Here is a 23,821-nt window from a genome sequence, read left to right on the forward strand (position 1 = left end):
CACCATCAATATATTTATTAAAACCAAAGCAGAGGGAACAGAGCTGTTAGGAAGGCAAATCAAAGTGCAGATTGGAGGGTGGGGCAGAGCAAGAAGTAGGGTGGAGGGGGCACTTCAAACGCCACAGGAAGGGCCCCTGTGGTCTGGGCTGGGGGGGGAGGCCCTTCACCCCACCCCTCCCGCCCACCCTGTCAGTGAAGGTCCCCCACTCACCTCTCCCATCTCACATCCATCCTGGGGGCAGCTGGGGCCCTGCAGGGACCCCGTCGGGAGGGACCACCCCCTCAATCCACCCATGGCTGTCAGTCAGTCAGTCTGTGTCTCCCTCCCTCGCTTTCCGAATAAATAAACCACTCAGGCCTCAGCTCCTTCGGAGTGGGGCAAAGAACAGCTCAAGGACCCCTGCCCTCACTCAGGGAGTAAGGGAGTTGCGGCACCAGTCCCACATCCCTCCTACCCTTTGCTGATGCCCCAAGCTTGCCAAAAAGGCCTTGATAAATAAATAACGCTCCATTAAAGCTTCAATCAGAAAAACCTTTAAGACGATAGAAGTGCTCTCGCTGTCCTGCCAACAAGCAGGCCAAGGCCTCGCCACCTGGCCTGGTCAGCACACAGGATTCTGGGGGCAGGTGGCCACCCTGGGCCTCATGGGGCCCCTGGAGCAAGAAGACCAAAAGTGCAGTTAGAGCCCCCACCACGCGCACACATGGACTCATGCACACACACGTGGACACACTGGGGCGTGTTTTCAGTGCACGCACAGATGTGTTCACCTTCATTCCCCGGGACATGCACACACACATGCTCACACACCACTCACCCCGTGGACACACACGTCGGGGCTTGGGTGCATGCACAAACACCACAAACAGAATTCTTCCCTTCCTGGCTTGCTCAGCCTCCTGGCAGGAGCCAGGCTCCAGAGCTAGAAGCCTCTGGAGGTAGGAGAGAGGGGCATAAATTAAATGTTTCCAATTAGGCTAGGACGGCCAGGGGCGGGGGGCTCCAGGGCTGCAGAGACGGGGTGGGCATCTCAGGAGGCCCTGGTCCCCCTGAGCCCCGTCAGAAATCCAGGGGAGTGAGGTCCCCAAAGTCACAGTCGAAGAGGTCTCTGATGCCCTCACCCTCCTCGAGGCCAAAGTGGTAGTCGAGGGCCTCGTGGGGGGGCGACAGGCTGATGAACTCCTCGGGGAGGAGGCCGGAGAAGTCCTCCTTCACGTGCTCCAGGAGTGAGTCGGCCGCCACGAGTGGGGACAGGTGGTCCTCGTCCACGGGGGCCCGCAGGCCACCCATCCGGGAAAGCAGAGGCTCTGGGGAGATGCAGGAGCATCACAGCCGGGGACACCCCCGGCAGGGAGGGGCTGACACACCTGCCCACCCACCTCGGGGAGGGGCCGGGCCCACCCTGCCCACCCGGCCTTCACCAACCTTGCTCCAGGCTGAGCAGGGACTGACTGGGATCCGTGGCAGGGGATGAGGGAGGTGACGACGGTGGTGGTGGCACCGCGGTGGCAAGGTCAGCTGCCCTCTCCTCCTCCCCCGAAGCTGCCCCCTGGGACGGGGTCTTTCCAGGGCTGGTTCCGCCCACACTCTCCTCAGGGCACAGGAAAACGTCGATGGGGCCTTGTTTGCTCTTAAGGGAGATCTGAAAGTTCTGGATGGAGGTAGCAGGCAGGGTAAACTGAGGCTCAGCTGGACTACCAGCCCAGCCCAGTCCAGTCCATCCTGGTCCCGTCTAGACTCCCAGGTCTCACCTCCGAGGAGTCCACGGCTTGGAGCTGGGTCTCAGGGGGGGCCTTGATCACCATGACCATCTGCTCTGCAGGGTCTGCAATGCTACGAAGGTCCTGGCAGGTCACATAGGCCAGGGTTGGTGGAGTCAAGGACCACATGATCTTTGGCCTTTGGGGGCCACCCACCCAGACAGCTCAGAAGGCAGAGCCCATCGCTGCCTAGTCACACCTGTCCTCTGCATCACCCACTCCAAGGCCTGGCACATGGTTGGGGGTCAAGCAGATCTCATGCCCTTGAGCCTGCTTCTACATCTATACAATGAGATCACTCTACCTATTGAAGCTCAAGGTAATGACAGCTGCCTATAATCATTTCATAAAAATTACTTAAATCCAGGCATAGTCCTAAGAATTTATTCTGACCCATGACCTTGATGTCAATTAGTGTGTGTGTGTGTGTGTGTGTGTGTGTAAGTGTTAAATTCTCAGTCATGTCTGACTCTATGACCTCATGGACTATAGTCCACCAGGCTCCTCTGTCCATGGAATTCTCCAGGCAAGAATACTGGAATGGGTTGCCATTCTCTTTTCCAGGGAATCCTCCTGACCCAGGGATCAAACCCGGGTCTCCCACACTGCAGGCAGATTCTTTACCGTCTGAGCCGTTATCTCCAAAATGTATAAACATAACTTCTTTCAAAATAAAGTTTATATTTTTGCAAATAAAAGCAACTCTAACCTTGAAGCTACAACCAGGTATTAAATCCCTGTATTAAATAAATGTTATCCCTGTGTTAAATAAACCAGTTATTACTGATATTAGCTTTTCTGGTTTTAATCCGAAAAGCTTTGAAGTAGGATTGTTTTTCCCCTTTTCCAGAGGAAGCTGAGACTCAGAGAGGTTAAGTAACTTGTCCAGTGTCACACTGGGAGTGAATGCTGAGCCAGGACCGGTATCCAAAGCCAGAACTCTTTCCTGAATCCAGGGCCCAAGGTAAGGCCCTCCACTCCCACTTAGATGGGGCCCTGGTGACCCTCCAGGCAGTTCAAGGATATCGCTGGCTGTCCGCATCCTCGGAGAGCAGACGCAGCTGGGTGCTGCAGATGTGGAGCAGGTGATCCAGCTGCTGCTCGCTCTCCTGCAGTTGCTGGAGGTCCTGGGTCAATCCTTCAAGCCGCCCACCGATCCCCACCGTTGCATGGTTGCCTCTGCCAGGAGGCAACGGGAGGGGTCAGCAGCTCCCAGCCCCTCTTCCCTGGAGCTGTGACCCTCAGCAACCAGTCTGCTGCTGCCCCCTGCCCCTCACAGCCCGGCTCTTCAGCCAGGCTTCCAAGGCAGACTGGCTGGGTTCAGAGTTGGGCCTGAATGTCTGTGAACACTGGCTCTTGTAGGGGGCTGGATAAGTACACGAGGGCAGACATGCCGTGGAACACTCTGTAGTTGTGTAAAAAGACATGGATGCATTAGATGCAAAAATGGAAGCATTTGTAAGACATATCAAGTGAAAAGAAAATAAATAAATAAATCGATGTAGAATGGAATATTTACCCAAAACTGAAAACACAAATGTGTCAGAGCGTAGTAAGATGACCGGGGAAAGAGGCGAAAACGGAGGGAAAAAAAACTAAGAATTAACCAGAATAAAACAGCTGTGTTAGCCAAGCTCATCAACAGCAACAGAAGCCAGAACAGTGGTCACCTGGGTGGTATGAGGAAGGGACAATGTCTGGGAAGGGGCACAGAGGAAGTTTCTGGGCTGCTGGAAATGTTCCTTATCCTTATCCAGATGGTGGTTACCCAGGTGAAGAAATGGAAAGTTGTGCTGAGCTAGATAGGTAAGATTTGTGTTCTTTCCTGCATCCATCACCTCACGGAAGCCAGCTCTCCTCTCTAAACCTTGGTTTGCCCAGCTGTTAAGATGGGGAAGTGGGCAGCCGCAGCAGGTATGGCTCTCAGCTCCTCTGGCCCAGCCCACCCCAGGCCTCCGCCTACCCTCCTGTCCAGCTGGTACCTACAGCCACTGGATGTGGTTCTTGGACTTCTTGGCGATGAGCTGGATGCCCTCCAGGACGTTGGTGATGTCGTAGATGCGCCGTTTCTGCACCTTCAGCACCTCAGCCGCCCAGTTCAGGTCGACCACCCCATCGGCCGAGCGGCTCAGTAACTCCAAGAAGCGTTTGGTGGTCAGGTTCAACGATGTTTCATAGCGTGACTTCTCCCCTGGGGACTTCACACCTGGAGGCCAGGCAGGACAAGGTCTCTGAGCACCAACCCCAGCCACACTGGGCTCCCTGGCAATAGCAGGGCAGCAGGATGGCAGGGGGCAGATGGTTCCTTCCCTTTGGTGAGGGCCAAGCAGGGAAGCCCCATGACTGCTGCCTGCCAACCACAGCATTCCTCTTCCGGCTGGGGAACTTCCCACCCCCTAGGGCTTGGGGAAGCCATGCCAGGTGGCCACTCCAGCTGCCCCTTGGGGCCCCCCAAGGCCTGGATCAGACCCAGGCCTGACAGACCAGAGCTTACTCTGCAAGCATGCCTGTCTGTCCACGTCCCCTCAATGTGGGTCTGGCCAGGGGGCCTGCCTGAGCCCAAGCCCTGGGGCTACCTTTTCCTGGGTGGCGGCCTCTGCCCCGAGCTGGCCCGCTGCTCTCGGCCAGGTATTGATGGTCAGTTTCCAGGTTCAGCCTCCGCTTCACCTATGGCAAAAACAATGGGAGGATGCCCAGTAACCAGGAGAGTGGGGCCACAAGAGACCTGGCTGAGGACCGGGTGCTCCTGGGCCGCCCCCTGCTCGACCAGGATGCCCAGGAGTGTGAGTGAGGGGGCGTCCCAGGAAGCATGATCCTACCCCACAGGACAGAACACTCAACTGGAAGGCAGAAGTTCAAGCCCCAGTTCCGCTACTACCTCCCTGGGGGACCTGTGGTAGTCTGCAAATTTTTTTGCTTCTCCTCTTTTCAGCAGATGGAGCCTAATGTTCCCTTAAGTACGGGCCCGATCTGGTAACTCGCTTCTAATGAACAGAATGTGGTGGAAGTGACAGTATGTCACACCTGAGACAGGGTCACACAGGTATTGTAGCTTCCTCCTTGTCCTTTATTTGATCTCTCCCTCGTGGTTGGAGCTAGCGGCCATGTCACGTAGGCACTCAGGTAGCCCTAAGGAGGCCCAAGTGGCAAGAAACTAAAGCCCTGCCCCCAACAGCAACACGGGCAGGCTTAGAAACACATCCTCCTGGTCATGCCTTCTGATGACTGCAGCCGGGCCAACATTTTGGCACTAACCTCAGAAGAGGTCCTCAGCCACAAGCACCCAGCCAAGTCACCACTAAATTTCCCACCCTCAGAAACCATATAACAAATGTCTGATGTCTTAAGCCATTGGGATACTGATCTCCTAAGGGGGTAACTACCTCTCTCTGGTTTCTGATTTGTCTGTGAATACGGCAGCACAATCATGGCCCCATTTTACAGGTAGGACAACCGAAGCCCAGAAAGACTCAAGGTGATACAGGCAGGAAGTGCCAGAGCCAGGATTCCCGCACGAGGATGGAGACTGCCCTGGGGATTTCACAGGCATCTCCCTCATATTCTGACCCAAACCAGCAATACCTGCCCCTCTGCCACCCACAGGGTTTCCTGAGCTAGAACCTGGTTCAGGCCCATCCACTGCCCTCATCGCATCTAGCTGCCAAAAATCCCATCACCACAGCCACTGGCACCTCCTATCTGGACCACCCAGCTGTCTTCCCACTGGTCTCCCTGCCTCCGTCTGTCCCCTCCACCTTAGTACCCTCATCTGCCACCACTTTTCCCACAGGAACTTCTGCTGAGCTTCTGAGTTTCTTCACAGACCTGCACCTCCAAGCCTTAGCCCATGCTGGTCCCTCCCTGGCTGGCCCTCGCCTCCCTCCCTCCCAGTTCACACCAACGCTTCCCCCTCCAGAGAGGCACCTTACTCATCACCTCAGTCTTTTCAATCAATCGCGCAATAGAAACTGAGCCTCATCTCCCTCAGGACGGCTGCAAACCCAACCCTTTCCCACATGGTCTCTCGCCACAAATTTCTGCAAGTGTGTTTGTCTCACCCAGAGGCCAGGGAGCCCCTCAGAGGCGGGCACTGGGTCTGAATAATCCCTGCACATAAGGTCTGGGCATCAGCACGTTTGCTGAATGAATCGCCCCACATGCTGCCGGACTCAGATACTCTCACATAGGCACTCGTGGATTTCCTCAGGCGTCTGCCAATATCAGAGCTAATGCATGCTGACTGCTTCCTGTGTCCTGAGCACTGCTAGGTAACTGCTTCACCTGTGTGTGATCACCGACAACCTCCAGCCGCCTTGCAGCAGGGGTTCTGATGACTTCCACTTCCTGAGGAGTCTGCACCTCGCAGAGGTCACACAGTGAGGTGGAGTCAGGATTCGAACCTTAGTGGGCTGGGCAGAGGTTCATCCGGAAGCCAGGCTCCCGCAAGCCAAACCACAATGTACCCGCTCTCCAGCCTCGCCCCAGAGCTCTGAACTCTTGCATGTTCCAGCCAACCGCACCCTTTGCCTCCTTCCTGTCCTCGCAAAAGGGTGCCCAAGCTGAAGGCGGATCCATGCCACACTCAGAGATGCAGGCACAGGGACCCAAAAAGCAGGGATGAAAGAAATCCGGATGACTCAAATACCTATCCATGGGAGAGGCCACAAAAACTGGTTCATCCAGCCCTTGGAATACCACACTGCTGTCAAGAAGGATGGGGGCAGGTTGATACAAAACTCCCAAAGACATATTGACAAGAAAAACACGGTTAAGAAGCAATCCGTTTATGTGATCCCTTTTCGGGATCAAAAAGCTCATGAAACCATTTTCTCTGCTTCAGTCTGTATTATTATAGAATCCATTTCAAGAGCAACCTTGGTATCAGGGTGAGGACCATGAGGAATTGCTGCCTTGTCTCTAAAGTGGGGATGATGTGCTATCGGAACACAGGAAGAGAAAAAAGAAAAAATGGATGGGGCTGGGGATCTTGTCCCCCTCAACTTTCGCATCTCTTCCATAGTAAATATGCATTATATCCAGTTTGTTTTTTAAGAGCCATGACAACAGGGGAGATGTGGACCGGAAGAGCCAGGAGGAATGGTTGAATTGCACAGAGCTTTGTAGGCAGGAGGTACTCAATGAATGCTCACTTGTGCAGAAGCTGAGCCTGTAGCTTGTTTCAAGGACTGCCCCCAAACAAATGCTAGTGCAGAGGGTGAGTGGAGGCCACAGCTCAGATAGCCAGTGGCTACTCACAGGTACAATGTTAGGAGGTGTTGCACAGCAAAAGCTGGGCCCATGTTTCTGAACTACAGCAGCAAGGTGGTACTGGGCCCTACTCCTGCTCACGGCAGAAAACACGTACTAGCCCTTAAGTACTGTGACAGCAGAGGCTCTTTACGTGCCTGTGCCTAGAACCTCAGAGGCACTCACTAACAACTGCTGAATGAATGGAATGCTCAGACCCAGTGAGGCTGCCCCTGACACCCCGGGTGTGGAGCAGAGGGCAAACTTCCTGATCCCAGTCCCTGGCTGTCCCTCTAAGCCTGAAGCTCCATTGCCCAAGGGCAGGACCTGAGCCTAAGCACCTGTCCATCAGCTAAATGGAGGCTACTCGATCAGGCTCCAAGCTGGTACCTGCAGGGACACGTTGCTGGGGTATAGGAGACCAATCAGGGGACCCACCCTGTGCAACTTCCCTCCCTCTCACTCATTTGGAGGAAGGGACCCTGGGCTTCCTACAATCTCTATTAGCATCTCCAGGAAGTAAGGCATGCCAGCAGTTAACCACTCAGGAAATCTGGTCTGGTCCCACCACTCATGAGCTGACTCACCAGGGAAGGTTCTAACATCTCTAAGCCTCAGTTTCCCTATCTGTAAAACGGGAAAGCTGTTGACAGGGTTAAATGAGTTAATTGAGTAAAGTGCTTGGCACATGGCCTAACTCACAAAACAGTCTCAAAACAATGGTGCCTCCTATTGTTATTATTAGCATCTCAGTGATTCCGGAAGGAAGGATGTACTGGGCAGGGGGCCAAAGGGGTCGGGGGAACCTTGTTGGGATGTCTCAGGGACCAGCTGCTACCCAGGCCTCCATCAGCAGTTGGGCTTCCACCTCCTTGCCCTGGGCCCTGCCTCCCTGCCTCAACTTGCTCAGCCAACTGTGCTGAGACCCCATCCTGCCTGCCCATCCATGCCCTAACTTTACCCACAGGCTGCACCAGTCAAACTGGTCTCCACGCCCTGTCCTGCAGCCCACAGGACCAAGCTCTAGGCCTCCGCCCCCTCCTTCCCCCCACCTCCTAATTCAGACACCTCTCTGGGCCCCCTAGTCTCAACTGTCTTTAGCCTCTCGCTGTGCAGGGAGCACTTTATCAAGGGATATCCCTGGGGCATTTACTCTCTCCTGGTACTGGGGGCCTCCTCGCCAGCTCCCAGAGGCCTAGCCCACCCAGGACTTCCACTGGGGCCCGGGGGTCTGCCTGCCTGATTAATGAGGTTCCATGGCAACCAGGGCCTGGGAGGGTGGCAGATGGAAGGACAGGCAGAGGGAGGGGATCAGCAGCTGGCCCAGTTACCCCCGCCCCTGCAGAGAAGGCCTCCCAGCCAGGCAGCCTGTCCCCAGAGGCCTGGAGGGCCAGGCCTGCACCTGGCAGTCCCAGAGGCAGGAAGGAGGGTCTCCTCAATGGCTCTTCTACGGACTGGTCCCAGAACACCCCACTTTGACCTCCCCAAGCAGCCATGCCCACCACCCAGCCACAAGTTATGGTCTGAAGCCAGCAGGCCTCAGTTTAAATCCCACTTGCAGCCTTGTGACCAGGGGGCAAGCCACTTCCCCTCTCTGGGCACAGTTCAGATGGGCACAGTGACAACACCGAGCTCACAGCATGGATGTGAGTTTTAGCTGCCTTGAAGTCAGCCAAAGGCCTGGCATGCAGTCAGCGACAGCTGAATACACGTGGACCATTATTATCATTGAGTCTGCTCCGGCGAGGAAGCTGAGGCCCACAGCACAGAGCAGCAAACAAGGACTGGCCCGAGGTCACCCCGCACCCCAGGGCGGAGCCCCGAGGCCCAACCCAGGCTCGGCACCGCCCAGCCTGGACGCCTCAGCCCACCCTCCCCCGCCCCCGCTGCCGCCGGGCCAAACATTGCGCCCCGCCCGGGTCTGCGCAGGGGTCCAAGGCAGCGCACTCAGCCCAGTGTCCCTGATGTCCGTACCGGCGGGCGGCCGAGCGCGGGGCGCGGCGCGCTGGGTGTGGGCCGGGGCGCCTGCGGCGTGGCGAAGAGCAGCAGGTCAGGGTCCCGGGGGCCGGCGGCCGGTGCGGCGGGGCCGGCGGGGGCCGGCGGGGCGCTGGCGTCCTGCGCGGTGGAGATGATGACGATCTGCGAGGAGTCGAGCAGCCGCAGCGCGCCGGCCCCGAGCAAGGCCTCCAGCGCCGGCGCGCAAGGGCCGCCCGCGGGGGCCCCGGCCACGGCCATGGCGCTCACGGCCCGCGCGGCCCGGGTGGCAGTCGGCGGCGGCGGCGCGGGCCCATGGCGGCAGGCCGAGGCGAGGGCTAGATCCCGCTCCGGATCCCGCTCCGCCCCCGGCCGCCGCTGCCTGCAAAGTCCCGGCCACTTTTACGCGCCAAATCCTTTTTGCCGCGAAAGAGCCACGAGCCGCCGAGCGCTACCACCATTGGCTGCCCGGACTGTGACGGAGGCGACGGCGACGTCACCCATTGGCTGCAGCGCGCCGGTCCGGCGGCGGAGGGCGGGACGGGGCGGCGGCGCGAGGGAGCACGACCAATCGGGGGTCGGGGCGCGCGCAGGCTTTGTCGGGGCGGTGCCAGGCGCGTTCGCACTCCCCGCCCTCAGAGGGGACGGCCCCTGTCCGAGGAGTGGTGGCCCCACCCCCTCCCCGACGCACCCCCATCTGGCCGATGCCTGTAAGTTGAGGACAGAATGTCCATTAAGCATATCTCAACGTCAGCAGACCCCACGTGACCCCGATAACTCTCACCTGTGGCCCCGACACTCTCGGCCAGATCTCTAGAAACTGCCCCTCCTCTCTTCTCGGTTCTCAGGCCCACCTCCAAGCTCCGGCCACTTCTCCCTCAACTTCCGTCACCAAAGCCGTTCACTTTCAAATCGTGTGCTCACCCTATTCCTCTCACCCAGAGCCCAAGCAAAAGGGAGCTGTCAGAAAACGGGGAGGGATATCTGGCCCAATACAGCTCTGGGCTTTTCTACAAGCCCTCCTATAGCTGGAAACTCCAGTACCCTATGCACAACTTCTGCGTGAACTGATTCACTCGTTCAACAAACGTTTTGAGAGCCGGCTCTAAGCCCCATTCTTGACTCTTGGCGCTAAGGAACTCACAGTTTAGTGAAAAAGGGAAGAGAGAAACAGGTACAAGCATTTACAACATGATGTGGAATTTTCACTATTAATTCCATGTTAGATCTCACAAAGGGAGGAGGTGAGTATGCTGAGCATGAAAATGCATTTAATCCGGAGGCCCTGGGACCTCTCCATCAGCCATTTCTCATTGCTCAGATCAGCTGATTTGAGCAGTACTGTCCTCTCCTCTATGCCAGGCTCTGTGCCAGCACTAAGGGCAGAGATGCAAAAGGCTTGATGATTTCTATGAACTTGCCTGCCATCTGGTGGGGACTGACCCATCAGGGGAAAAAAAAACACTAAGACGCAGTCAAGAATGAGATCCCTAGGCCCCATATAAATATCACTTCTTCCAGGGAACACTCAAGTATTGAAGTTACTCGCTTCCTCCACTGTCCACCCCCACTTCTGTTCCACCACTGAGCGGGCACACTGGATCTCTTTATCTGCTTTCCTTATCAGACTGGGAGCTCCAATAGGGCCTCTTCCCAGCACTGGCCTGGTCCACAGTAGGTGCAGAGAAGGACTGTAAAAAGAAACAGGCTCACACTGGAGGCTACCTGGAATGTCCCAGGTCTCAGAATCACCTGGGTGCTTGTTAACTATGGGCCCACCCCATCCCTGCCAATTTAGAATCTAAGTGCCCAGGCATCATTTTCACAAGCAAACCCCTACTCTCATGCCAGGTGATTTTTATGTACGTTCACATTGGAGAACAAATCAGTGTACTTGTATAACCAAAATGTGTGGGGCAGCCTCAAATTACAGCACCTTGCAGACACTTAATAGCCTCAGTTTCCTCATCTGTAAAATGGGCTCACTGCCATTCCCCCACCTCACCTTCCAGGGTTGCCATGTGGATGAAAAGTATAAGGGATCTGAAAGTGTTTCAAAAACTATTAAGATGGGGTGGTTTAGGAACACAACAGGAGTTTCCTAAGCAGTCTGTGAAATTACTCATCACAAATCCCAGACTATATGAGCACTAGAAGGGACCAGAGAGACTAAATAAGCTTCTTACAGTACAGAAGGGAAAACTGAAGCCTATTCAGGAGTGAACCAGCCAGTGACACAATCTGGCAGGCAATGGATTTCCAGCCTCAGGGTTGACCTGTCCCCCTCCTCCCTCCCCAGTTCGAGAAGCTCCCACTAGAATGGTAGGTCTCATTCTAAATAGCCAAGCCAGATCCTGACAAGAGGGTAAGAGAAGCCAGCAGCATTCCCACTTCAGAGGGAATTTCCTTCCTTCACACATTCCCAAAGGGGCTCAACAACAGTAGCATTAATTCTGTGAAGCCCTTTCATGCCCAACAGTCATTCAGCAAACATTTATCAGGCACCTATTATATACCAAGCACTGTACTGGTTCCCGGTGAAGGAAGACAGATACCATTATTATTGTCCCGTTTAGGATGAGGAAACTGAGACCTAAAGGCCATGAGCTTACCTAGCCAATGAAAAAGCTTATTATTCAGACTCGATAAGACCAAAGCCTGGGGATTTTCAACGCCCTGCCCTCCCTAAATTATTCCAGTACACAATCTCCTAGGTCAAAGCAGGTACCCTCCTTCCCACAAGCTCTCCTGTCCTGTAGCAAAAAGGAGTGAAGAGCAGAATTTCCAGCGTGAACTCAGAGATAAGGTCCTTCTGCATCTATTAATACGCACTTGAAAGTAGCAAAGGCTTTCTAAGATAGAGCCTCTTAGCCCCAAGCCCGAGGTATCCTGATAAGCCTGTTCTCTACAGTTCTTGGGCTTCAAAATAAAAATCCACAATTACTGGGTAGCCAGTAATTCCACTGATGATCTCCTTTCGACCTGATAAATAAGTGAAGCTCATTTATCTACATGGCGCAGGAAGGAGGCTCAGAGAGGGGCACTCGCTGCTCAAGGTCACACAGCAGAATAGAAGTCTTCTACTGTAAAATCCAGGGCCTGCCCTTCAAGTACAACCCCCTCTGTAAATACCCCAGGGTCAGCCTCAGGGCTGTTAAGAGTACAATGTGTGGTTTCCAAAAGGTATTATGTGGATAGTGGCTTAATTAACAGGGGCTCACTGTCCATCTCCACCTTCCTTAAGTCCTAACTCAAGAGGCGTCCAAAGGGGTAGAAGCTCCTGGAGCCACTATCCTTTGCCTGAAGATCTCTTTCCAAGAGGCAGGCTGGTGGAGGAGTGATAGCATGGGCTTCTAAATCAGGTGGATGTAAACGAGAATCCGAGTCTGTGACCTTGGACAAGTCAATTCACTTCCCCTGAGCCTCACTCATTCAATCCACTCCCCACTCTCCATTCAATATTTACTGAGCCCCTGCTATGTATCCAACATTGTGCCAGGTGCTTGGGGGACAGCTGAAAGCAAAACACTCATCTCTGACTCCTGGAACTCACCCTCCAATGGGAGAGTCAGATTTCTATGTATCTGCACAATATGCTCATTAAGAAGTTTGACAGGCAACACAAATAGTTCGAAGCTATTTATTCCACATACACCAACTCCCCTAAACGTACATTCATAGCTTAAAAAAAAAATCTCCAAACATGAACATCCCATTATTATAAGGAATACATAATTGGGAGAAATGATCCTGTGGGGACTTCATTTTATTAAGAGGCACAGAGACATCCATTGTTGAGTTCTGGCAGAAGGAGGTGGGGAGTTTTATGTCTGCAACATTACATTCATCTTGAATGATCCCTTGTCACTACGCTGAATGGTTTGACTGACGGTTTTCTGTCTCTGGAGACGTTCTGTCACGGTGCCAGTCCTGGCTGTGTCTGAACACAGGCCTCTCACCCATTCGGGAGGCTGTCTCACATACGAGTAAGCCCTGGGAGTCGGGCAGACCCCCACTGTGTGGCTTGGCCAGATGGGTAAGTGATTTACCCCCCTGAGGAGCTCTGATTGCCTCCTTCGTAGAACAAGGGGCAAGGGTTCCTCAACAGAATGGGTGTCAGGGTTCAGTGAGAAAACAAGACAGCAGAGTTTGCAAACTGGCCCGCAGGCCGGATTTAATTTGCTCAGGGTATTCTTCCCCTGAATTATGAATTTGTTTTTAAAACAAATTTTAAATTGGGACATGCTATAGAAAAACTTAAATATTTGGATTTTTAAAAAATTTTGGCCATGTTGCATGGTTTGCAGGATCTTAATTCCCTGACCCCTGGAATCCTAACCATTCAATTACAAGGGAACGCCTAAATGTTTGGCTTAAAAAAAAAAAGTAATATTTGGCAATGCCAGGTAGGCCATCAGGGTACTGAGCAAGTGCTGTCCCCCATTTAGCTAGAGCCTTGGCCCTCCAGGCAACCAGTGTCCCTGCCTGGCTTGCCTCACGTGATGACCTTACTTGCCCTGCCACTCAGTTTGCAATCCCTAAGGCCTGTGCCTGGCACTGAGTAAGCATCCAATAAATGTTGACTACTCTTAGTAACATTACTAGAGCACCAGCACGGTCCTCTTTGTGGAAGACGTGGATGTGGAAGGGAAGTGGGTGTTCATGGGGCTTAGTGCCAGCCAGCAGCTGCCTGACTATGTGGCCTTGGCTAAGTCTTCGGTCATCAGCCAGTCCAAATGTCCAGCCAGAGGGTCCAAGGTCAGTGGAAGTGGACAGGCTGCCAATCCATAAGTGAGCCTCCCTTCCCTTGCACCCCCATTATTCCATGAGCTCAAGCTCTGGGGACCCCCTCTCCTCTCCAAGGCTCACCCAGTGCCTCTTCCTTTGCCTGTGTCACTCCAGCCTCCGCAGTGGGATTATGCTTTTCCAAGCGGAGGGTAGAAAACCTGACACAGTGGCCATGCCTGCCCTGACCAGGGCTACAGTGAGGGGCTGGGGAGTCCTCAAAGCAGAAGGGCTCTGTTTCTCACCTGTAAAATGGGGATGGTAATAATAATAATCACAGCGTTCACCTTACAGGCCTGGTGGGACATTAACTGAGTTATGAAAGTGCTTAGGGCAGTAGTTGGTGCGCAGAGAGCCCTCAGTAAATGTCAGCAGTTACTAAGAATGAAGGCTGAATTACGGGAGCAGCTTGCCTACATCTCCTCCTAATTTTTCCAAATGAGAAAAGTTAGGCTGCAGAGTGAGTTTTCAAGCAGCAATCCATGCACCGCTTCCCAAATTTTATTAGGCTCAGAGACAAGGAGAAAAACACACTTGGACGGCGATGAAGTGTGTAGACGAGACAATCATATATTCCACTGATTCTCAGACCATTTTCTAAAAATCAATTATTTTGTTTTTGGCTGCACCAGGGGTCAGGTGGGAATCTTAGTTCCCTGACCAGGGATTGAACCCATGCTTCCTGCAGTGGAAGCACAGAGTCTTAACCACTGGACCGCCAGGGAAGTCCTCTCTCAAACTTTCTTTTTTCGTATTTAACAGCTCTGAAAGTGAGGTGCCTCATACAATCAATGGCATGCCCGTTTTTAGTCAGCAGCTCTTCTCTTTCCTAGGGGCTCAAGATAAAACGTTGTGCCTCATTTTGGAGGGTGTCTTGGAAGTCGGAGATAAGGTGGCTGAAAAGCACGGGGCCCCGGGGCCTGCCCCCCAAGAGGCCTCATTGTTCTCATCACCTCCAGCCTCACCAGCACATTTGAGGCTGGCCATGGTGGAGCGAGTCGCTTTTCTCTCATTTTTCTCGTTTCCTTTCTGACACCTGCTGACCTGCATTTGGTCCCGGGGTTGACAGCACATGGCAAATGCGGTCAGGGAGGGGAGTAGCAAGAGCTCACGAAGAGAAGAGAAAGGCTTTTCATAATATATTAAGATATTCAGAAAGGAGGAGCCTGAGATATTCTCCCTCCCACCTTCTCCTTTTTTTTTTTGAACAACAAAAAAATCCCTGCTGGAAGCCAGAGTTATATATATGCCAAACAGGCCAGGAAACCCAGCAGGCCTCCTGGAGCTGGCAATGAACCGAAACAGGGGCATTGTGTCCAGGCCACTGGCTGGCTGAGGGGCATTGTTAGGGCCTGGCCCTGTCTGGGAAGAGGGGGGCGCAGAGGGCAGGGGGAGTGTGTTCCCATGACTCCCTGGGGAGTGACAACAATCAAGGCCAGCTGCGAAGCTCGCATGCCAGGGGCCCGTGGGCGGGTGGCTGGCCCCAGAGGGGCCGGAGGGCTGCAGGGGGCTGAACAGGCGAGGGGAGGCAGCAAGGTCCAGGTCTGTTTCTCAGCTGGGCGGGGAGCGGGGGGGTCATTTGCTATACCCGTCTCTCTCATCCCCACCTCCAAAAAGTCCTGGGCCACTGAGCCACTTTGCAAATGATACCCCAGATCTGCCCACTTCTCTCCACCCCGAGGCCCCACCCCGGTCCAGGCTGCCATGGTCTCTCACTGGGACCCCTGCCTGGCCTCCTCACTGGATCTTGCTGCCAGCCTGGCTCTCTCTGTTCTGTTCCCCACACATAGCTAGAAGGATCTTTCCAAAATGTAAATCACATCACAGCCATATCACTCTCCTGCTTAAACCTGCCAAAGGCTGCCTGTCAAACTGAGAAGAAAACCCAAACCCCTCACTCTGGCCCACAAAGCCTGCCTGATGGGCCCAGCCAGCCTCTGGGACTCCATCTCCGACACTCCAGGAAGCCCCCACCTGCCACTCTGTCCCAGTCTCTAGGACCTCCTGCAGGCCCTGGAATGCTGTCAGCTGTTCCCCGCTTACGGCCTGTGCACTTTGCAGCTCCTATGCCAGGAACACCCTTCCTCTACCTCTCAGCATGGCTCGATCCCAGAGCGAAGAACACCTCCTCAGAAAGGCCTTCCCTGGAAAACAGACCTTGCTGTTCTCTTCTGCACTGCCTTCCTGGCACCTACCACTCGGAACTGTATATTCCTTAGTCTTCCCTCCCTGGGTGGTAAACCCCAGGTGAGCAGGAACTGTTTTTTTCATTGCTAAACCCTAGCCTCCCATATCACCAGGTAACTAGTACCTAGCAAGAACTCAGCCAATATTGATCGTTGTTGTTCAGTTGCTAGTTGTATCCAAGTCTTTGTGACCCCATGGACTGGAGCATGCCAGGCTTCCCTGTCCTTCACTATCTCCCAGAGTTTGCTCAGATTCATGTCCATTGAGTCGGTGATGCTATCCAACCATCTTATCCTCTGTCATCCCCTTCTCCTCCTGCTTTCAATCTTTCCCAGCATCAGGATCTTTTCTAATGAGTCAGCTCTTCCCATCAGCCAAAGTACTGGAGCTTCAGCTTCAGCATCAGTCCTTCCAATGAATATTCAGAGTTGATTCCCTTTAGGATTGACTGGTTTGATCTCCTTGCAGTCTAAGGGAGTCTCAAGAGTCTTCACCAGCACTACAGTTCGAAAGCATCAATTCTTCAGCACTCAGCTTTCTTTATGGTCCAGTTCTCACACCTGTACATGACTACTGGAAAAACCATAGCTTTGCCTATACGGACCATTGTCAGCAAAGTGATGTCTCTGCTTTTTAATACGTTGTCTAGGTTTGTCACAGCTTTTCAGCCACCCTCAAGCAGTTCTGAAACTGTGATGCATGAACCCAAGTTCCATGCACTTGGACAGGAAAAAAAATTACACCTATATTTTCACTAGTCTCTAACTGAAATGTAACATTTCCTTCCATTTTAAATGTAGGCAACAATCCAGAGGCCAATTACCAGCAACTTGGGACTTTATCACCAAGAGAAATCACAGCTACTTCCTTATCACAGCTGCCCCAGGGATCCTAAGATACTGTTCATGCTTATGACACCTGTGACATCCTGGTAGTTTTGGACCTGCCACTCGATCTTTTTATCTGATGTGTTTAAAAAAGAACACACAGGGCTTCCCTGGTGCCCTGGATTCTTTCAGTAGTAAACAGGCCACCTGCCAATGCAGGAGACACAAGTTGGATCCCTGACCTGGGAAGATCCCACAGGCCTCAGAGCAACTGAGCTCCTGTGCCACAGTTATTGAGCCTGTGCTCTAGAGTTTGGGACCCGCAACTACTGAGCCCACGTGCTACAACTACTGAAGCCCATGCACCCGGGCCCATGCTCTGCAACAGGAGAAGCCACCGCAATGAGAAGCCTGCACGCCGCAGCTAGAGTAGCCCCCGCTTGCTACAGCCAGAGAGAAGCCTGAGCAGCAATGAAGACCCAGCACAGCCATAAAAAATATTACTAAGTCACAAATACAAAAAATATTATTTAAATATTCAATATAATTGTCTTTTATCATTCTATTTATGGTTTAAAAAATAGCATTCTTAAAAAAAAAAAAAAAAGGCAGAATTCTTGAGAAGGGTCTAGAGGCTTCACCAGATGCCAAAAAGGTTCATGACACACATAAAAAAGACATCCTAAAAAGGAGTGTCCCGAAAGAGCTGATGTAGGGACTTCCCTGGCAGTCCAGTGGTTAGGACTCTAAGCTTCCACTGCAGGGGGCCCAGGTTCAACTCCTTGTTGGGCAACTAAGATTCCACAAGCTGGGGAGCATGGGCAAAAACAAAAAAGAGCTGATGAGGTATGACTTTGATCTCTCTCAGCTGACATCCAGCCCATGAGAGGATGAAGGGAGAGCTCAGCAAAGCAGGAGAGCAAGGCTTCCAACAGGAACCTCATGACCTGCATTTCACTGCTGCCTGGTCCTGTCTTGTTCATGAAATCATGAGTACACAGGCCTGCAACAGAAAGCAGGGAGCCCTCTCGAAAAATCAGTACTCAGAGGGGAGCCCCGCTTTCCGTCTGTCCTCTAGCTGGGCCCCTGTGGCCTCCAGTCCCAAGAGTGAGTCCTGCAGGAGGGCTCTGGTTAAACTTAACACGCTCTCATCCAAAATGTGGGCCTTCCCCGTGGCTCAGTGGTAAAAACCCACCTGCAACATGGGAGCCACAGGTTCAACCCCTGGGTCAGGAAGATCCCCTGGGCGAGGGCATGGCAAACCACTCCAGTTTTCTTGCCTAGAGAATCCCATGGAGAGGGAAGCCTGGCGGGCTACAGCCCATAGGGTCGCACGGAGTTGGACATGACTCAGCACGCACACACCCAAAATGCTTTTCAAGACTGAAAGAAGACCCTCTCTATCCCTACGGATCTGCAACAAGACAAGGGAAGGAAAAAAATTTTTCTTTTTATAAATACCCTCATAGAAAGCAACCCACCTGCAGTCACAGATTGGTTCCAAGAGGTGGACATAGCACGGCGTGCTGGTTTAGGAGGGTGTCAGGTTTAAAGCCTGATTCTCACAAACCCAACACACACTCATGGGAGTGGGAGAAGCGAACAGTGTGGACAGAAACACCATCTCCAGGATCCTTTCTGGAGCCTGCTGTGAGGAAGGCAGCAGTCGTGAGAAGCCGAGGAGGCAGCTTCTTCAAGCCTGGGTTTGTGAATCATCACTCTCACATGGGTTCCCCAAACAACCTCTAATTTGGGAAAGGAGCAACAGAAAGGCCCCAAATTCACTTCAACTTTGTCCTTCCCCTTTCAGTTGGAGTTCCGTGGGCATTCATGTTGGGCGTCATCTACGGCAAGACTCAGGACATTGAGGATGATTCATCTCCATGCTGATCTGCCCGAGATACTTGGGATATTTGGGGTGGGGTTGAGGGGGACAGGAACTGGCTCAAAGAAAGGACTCCCTTTTAAAAAAAAAAAAATACTGACTTTTTTTTTTGGCCACGCCCCACAGCTTGCAGGATCTTATGTTTCTGACTAGGGATTGAACCTGTGCCCTTGGCAATGAAAGTGCCAAGCCCTAACTACTGGACTGCCAGGGAATTCCAGGACTCACTTTTATATCAGGTTATTGATCAAAGAGAAACCAAACATGCAGAGAACAAGGAAGGAGTGTCTAAGAGTTCTTGAGATGACAGCACAATGTAAAAGCTTCTCAGAGGACAGAGATGGGTGGTTGTGCAGAGAATTTCTCAGGAAGGGTGCACGAGAATGTATGGATGGGGGCACTCCTGGCTGGGGCAGTGGTGGGTAAGTGGAGCTGAGGTTCAGGGGGAACTGGACTCTTCCTTATTATACACTTTTTGTGCCCATTTACGTTTTGTGCTATTGTGTATGCATTATTGCTTTAAAATTTTTGTTTACAGCTTTGCAAGTCAGAGACCTCATAGGAAAGTAGCAGGTGCTTAACTGACAGATGTTAAAACACTGCTATTTCAGGAATTAGCATTTATGGAGCGCCTACTGTGGGCCAAGGGCCTCTGGCAATCCCGGTTTTCCAGGTCTTACAGACGAGGAGGCTGGGCCAGGAGGGAGCTGAGTGGGAACTCCTCCCAGGAGCCGGGGCTCTAGTCCTGCATGAGGACCACACCGCCTCCCTCCCTGGAGTGAGCAGTTGGAGACACCAGATGCCTTGGCAGGATCCAGAGAGATGCCATCTGTGAGGGGAACCTATTCTTAGAGAGCAGAGACAGTGGGTGGGGTAGCCGGCCAACCCCCAGCAGCAGTGGGGGGACATCGGGAGGAATGGGGGGCGGGCAGCCAAGGCTTTTACCTTCAGCTGAGGGGTGGCGCAGGCCAGGTTGAAAGCAGAGTGTCCGTAGTCCTTGGGGCCAAACTTCCTTTTACATTTGGATGATACATTGGAAACAGCAGCAGGCATTCATCGAGTGCTTACTTTATATGCTGTCGTATCATTTAATCCTCCATACCACCCTCCAAGGCATGTGCCGTGAGAATGGCTGTTTAACAGATGACAAGACGGAGGCCCTGAATGATTAAGTCACTTACAAGGAACCAGCGGGGCCAGAACTGAGCCCATACATTCTGGGTTCCAAAGCTGATAGCCTTAACCACCAAGCTCTGCTGCCCCTCAACTCGCTGCACCAGGGGCCAGTTTTAGTTTGGGTTCCCCCAAGAGCAGACCCCGAGATGAGGATGTTGAGGGCAAGCAGTTTCTGTGGGAAGTGGTCCCGGGAAACAGTGGTAGGGGCACGAGGAAAGGGGACAAGGGAGGAGGTGTTACCACACAAGTGACCGCTGTGGGCGGCCGGAGTTCAGTCCTGCTGGGTGCTCCGGGGGCCAGCGTGGAGCAGGCACCTGGGAGTTATCCCACCCAGTGGCAATCGGAGGGCAGGAGTGGGGGTCGCCACCAGTCCCTGGTTGACAGCTGCTCCCAGGATGTATTCATCTCCAGCACTGCAGGTCTGCCGCAGGCTGACAGAGCAGGTGCCGAGAGCAAGGGAGGAGCCCTCAGGCAGAAAGACTCAGGGTAGCAGTATGGTGGCTGGTGTGCACTGAGGTGGTAAGTTAGACGGGATGTGGGTGGGGCACTCCAGCATCTGCTTTAAAACCCACTTGCTGGTGGCTACCCTCTACCCTCCCCACAACCTCAGGACCTCATTCAGCCTCCACAGAGTGAACTAAGGGACTTCAAGGCTACCTTCTCTAAGCTGGCAGTACAACGTTGTGCCTGAGAATACACCGTTTAGACTCAGACCCAGTCCCGCCTTCATGACCTAACAGCTCTGTGACACAGCTTCCTCATTCGTCACAAGGGCTACTGGCTGGCCCCTGTCATTCCCTACCACCTTGTTACTCAAGCTCAGAACAGCAGTAGCCATCACCCAGGGGCCGTGAGAAACCCAGGCCCCACCCCAAACCCACTGAATCAAAATCTACATTTTAATAAGATCTCCAGTGACTCATGTGGATATTTCTACTAGTAATTTTCAAAATATAAAAAGAGATTGAAGTATGCCTACTCCAATTGATGGCCCATGGACCAAATCTCCTGGAGATGTGTTTGATTTGTTCAGCTTGGTGGTTTAAAAAAAAAAATTAGTTCTGGCACACACACAAGTCTCCAGTTCACCAGGTCCCCGTCCCTTCCAACTGCATAGCACCCAGAACATCACCATTTATGCCACTTCCCAGGTCCCTATAGGCATTTGAGTGTGTGCCCCAATAACTCGCTAATTTTGCATAGCATAGTTTAGCTTTCTAAATTTAAGGCACTGAAAAAAAAGGAGCTTTGAAATTGCACAGATCTGGTTTGGCTGTCACACTTGTTGTATTGCCTTTGGCAAGTTACTTCTCTGAGCCTCAGTTTCCACATCTGTGAAATGGAGATTAAGATATGTACCTGCAAGGTCATTGTATGGGTTACAAATAATAATGTGCAAAGCACCCAGGAAGGAGGAAGGAGGAGTTCACTAGGTGGATGTCATTAGTAGTTGAAGCAGCCACGTAGTTACACAAGTCCAATGTAGACACCAGGTATTACTATGATTATCCTCACTTTAGTAGAAACTGAGCCTCTGAGAAGAACCTTCCCCAAGGTTACACAGCAGTCCAGTAGGGACTCAAGCCCAGGTCCTCCAGCTCTGTATCTGCACTGTCCACTAGAATTTTCTGCAAGGATAGAATGTTCTAATCTGTGCTGTCCAATACAGCAGCCACTAGCCACATGTGGCTGCTGAGCACTTGAAATGTGACTAGTCCAAACTGAAAAATGCTGAAAGTGTAAAACACACACCTAATTCTGATGACTTAGTACAAGAAAAACAGAATGTAAAATATCTTATTAATTTCTATATTTAACACATTAAAATGATAACATTTGAGAAATATTGGATTCAAAGATATAATTAAGGTTAATCTCCTCTGCTTCTTTCTCTCCCCACATTTTTTTTTTTTTTTTGGCCATACCTCGTGGCATGTGGGATCTTAGCTCCCCAACCAGAGAGAGAATCCATATACTTGGCAGTGACAGCGGAGTCCTAACCACTGGACCACCAGGAATTCCCTCCACTTTTTAAAAATTGTGGCTGCTAAAAAAAGCTCAGTCACATATGTCTCACACTGTGTTTCTTTTGGACAGTGGAAACGCTGGAGCTTCTACAATAGAACACCCAAGGCAAGAAACTGAGTATTGTCTAAAAATGCATTTTTGCAACCCACTGCCCAAGGCAATGGCACTCCACTCCAGTACTCTAGCCTGGAAAATCCCATGGACAGAGGAGCCTGGTGGGCTGCAGTTCCTGGGGTCGCGAAGAGTCGGACACGACTGAGCAACTTCACTTTCACTTTTCACTTTCATGCATTGGAGAAGGAAATGGCAACCCACTCCAGTGTTCTTGCCTGGAGAATCCCAGGGACGGGGGAGCCTGGTGGGCTGCCGTCTATGGGGTCGCACAGAGTCAGACATGACTGAAGCAACTTAGCAGCAGCAGCCCACCACCCAGAAGCCCTCTGTTACAGAATGGTCAAAGAACATACCCACCAGAAAGAGACTTCGGTGCCCTCGTCTGGGCTCGATGATCCCTGAGGCCCAGGGTGGGGTGTGACCTTCCCTGGTCTCTCAAGAGTCAGCAGCTGTCACCGTGCCCAAGGCTCCTCAGCCTGATTCGGTGGCTCGTTCTACTATTCAAGAGTACCTAATGAGAACTGATAATCAGTGCTTCCATTTCGCCAAATGGAGCCCTGGGCTAATAAAAGTTAGAGTCTGAGACCCCAGATCTTGAAGAGGTAGGATCCTCTGGGATGGTTAGCAGGTGGAGCCATAATCTCAAACCACAGCTGGACACCTCCGTCACCCGACTGGGGTGCAGGAGCCTTCCTGAGCACCTGAGGGCCCTGTTACTTGGAGGGCTGGCTCTTGTTGTAGATAAGGAAGTCCGAGAGGTCGTGCCACACGTTGCTGTCCTCGTACAGGTAGGTCATGGATGACTGCAGCGAGGGTTGCAGGGTTGGCCGGTGGTACTCGAAGAGCCACAGTACCAGCCCCCACACCAGCCCCGTGAACCATGGAAATGGGTCCGACCTGGGTTCAGGGATGAAGCCCTTCTCCACACCCAGGCGGCACAGGGCAAACAGGACGCGGGATAGCAGGTACATGTTGATCTGTGGGGGGGAAGGACGGGGTTAGAAGTGGGCCCAGCCACTGGGAACCTTCCACCCACCCCACCCCACCCCATCCCTCCCCCATTTCCCCCCATTCTCCTCCCTGACCCCGCCCCACCCTGGAGTGCTGCCTATGCACTGGATCAGGGTTTTGCAGAGTATGAGCAAGGTGATTTGAAGCAGTTTGCAGCAGGCATTTGAATATTACTATTTATGTCTTTTTTTGTTAGCAGTATCGCATGGCAAAAGGGACCTTAGTTCTTCAACCAGGGATTCAAACCATATCCCCTGCAATGAAAGCACCCAGTTTAAACCTCTGGACCGCCAGTGAGGTCCCACTATTTATGTCTTTTATTATTCTTTTTAATTAAAAATTTTGAAAAATGAATATATTTACACAGCTCAAAACTAAAAGGTAGCTTGCTGACAAAAAACACAGTCCACAAATGAAAAAAAAATTAATAAACTGGATTTCATCAAAATGCAAAATTCTCCAGTTGTGAAAGTCCATGTGAAGAGGTTGAAAAGAAAAGCTACAGACTGAGAGAAAATATTTACAAACACATATCTGACAAAGACTTGTGTCTGGAAAATATTTTTAGAAACTCTCAAAACACAACAGTGAAACCAAGAGGCAATCCAGTTAGAAAATAGGCAAAAGACACAAACAGATATTTCACTGAAGAGGTTACACAAAAAGAAAATAGACAATTTACATTCCCACATGTAAAAAAGTTCAGCTCCATTAGCCATTAAGGAAATGCAAATTAAAACCACAATGAGAGGGACTTCGCTGGTAGCCAGTGGTTAAGACTCTAATCATCCAATGCAGGGGGCCCAGGTTCCATCCCTGGTTGG

At 52.3% G+C, this 23,821-nt stretch overlaps 2 protein-coding genes across 3 annotated transcripts in view; both read right to left on the reverse strand.

Annotated features, from left to right (window-relative positions):
• On the reverse strand, window positions 1-22,469 carry E2F1 (E2F transcription factor 1). 2 transcript variants are annotated; one of them, XM_069548329.1, is made up of 8 exons: window positions 22,344-22,469; window positions 19,614-19,800; window positions 4,340-4,430; window positions 3,750-3,969; window positions 2,790-2,942; window positions 1,755-1,869; window positions 1,429-1,654; window positions 1-1,310 (listed from the first exon to the last, which is right to left on the reverse strand). In XM_069548329.1, exons 2-8 carry the CDS (start codon window positions 19,719-19,721, stop codon window positions 1,063-1,065), a joined length of 1,161 nt encoding a protein of 386 aa, XP_069404430.1. In that variant the 5' UTR covers window positions 19,722-19,800; window positions 22,344-22,469; the 3' UTR covers window positions 1-1,062. The 2 variants fall into 2 exon arrangements, with proteins under 2 accessions (XP_069404430.1, XP_069404429.1); XM_069548328.1 differs by lacking the exons at window positions 19,614-19,800; window positions 22,344-22,469 and adding an exon at window positions 8,985-9,422.
• PXMP4 (peroxisomal membrane protein 4) overlaps window positions 21,638-23,821 on the reverse strand; it is a 14,743-nt gene continuing 12,559 nt past the window's right edge. The window contains exon 4 of the mRNA XM_069548330.1: window positions 21,638-22,963. Within this exon, the coding sequence (XP_069404431.1) occupies window positions 22,700-22,963 (264 nt within the window). The 3' untranslated portion in view covers window positions 21,638-22,699. The remainder of the gene's footprint in view (window positions 22,964-23,821) is intronic.

The sequence above is a fragment of the Ovis canadensis genome, chromosome 13 (genome assembly GCF_042477335.2).
Source record: "Ovis canadensis isolate MfBH-ARS-UI-01 breed Bighorn chromosome 13, ARS-UI_OviCan_v2, whole genome shotgun sequence".
Classification (NCBI taxonomy): Eukaryota; Metazoa; Chordata; class Mammalia; order Artiodactyla; family Bovidae; genus Ovis; species Ovis canadensis.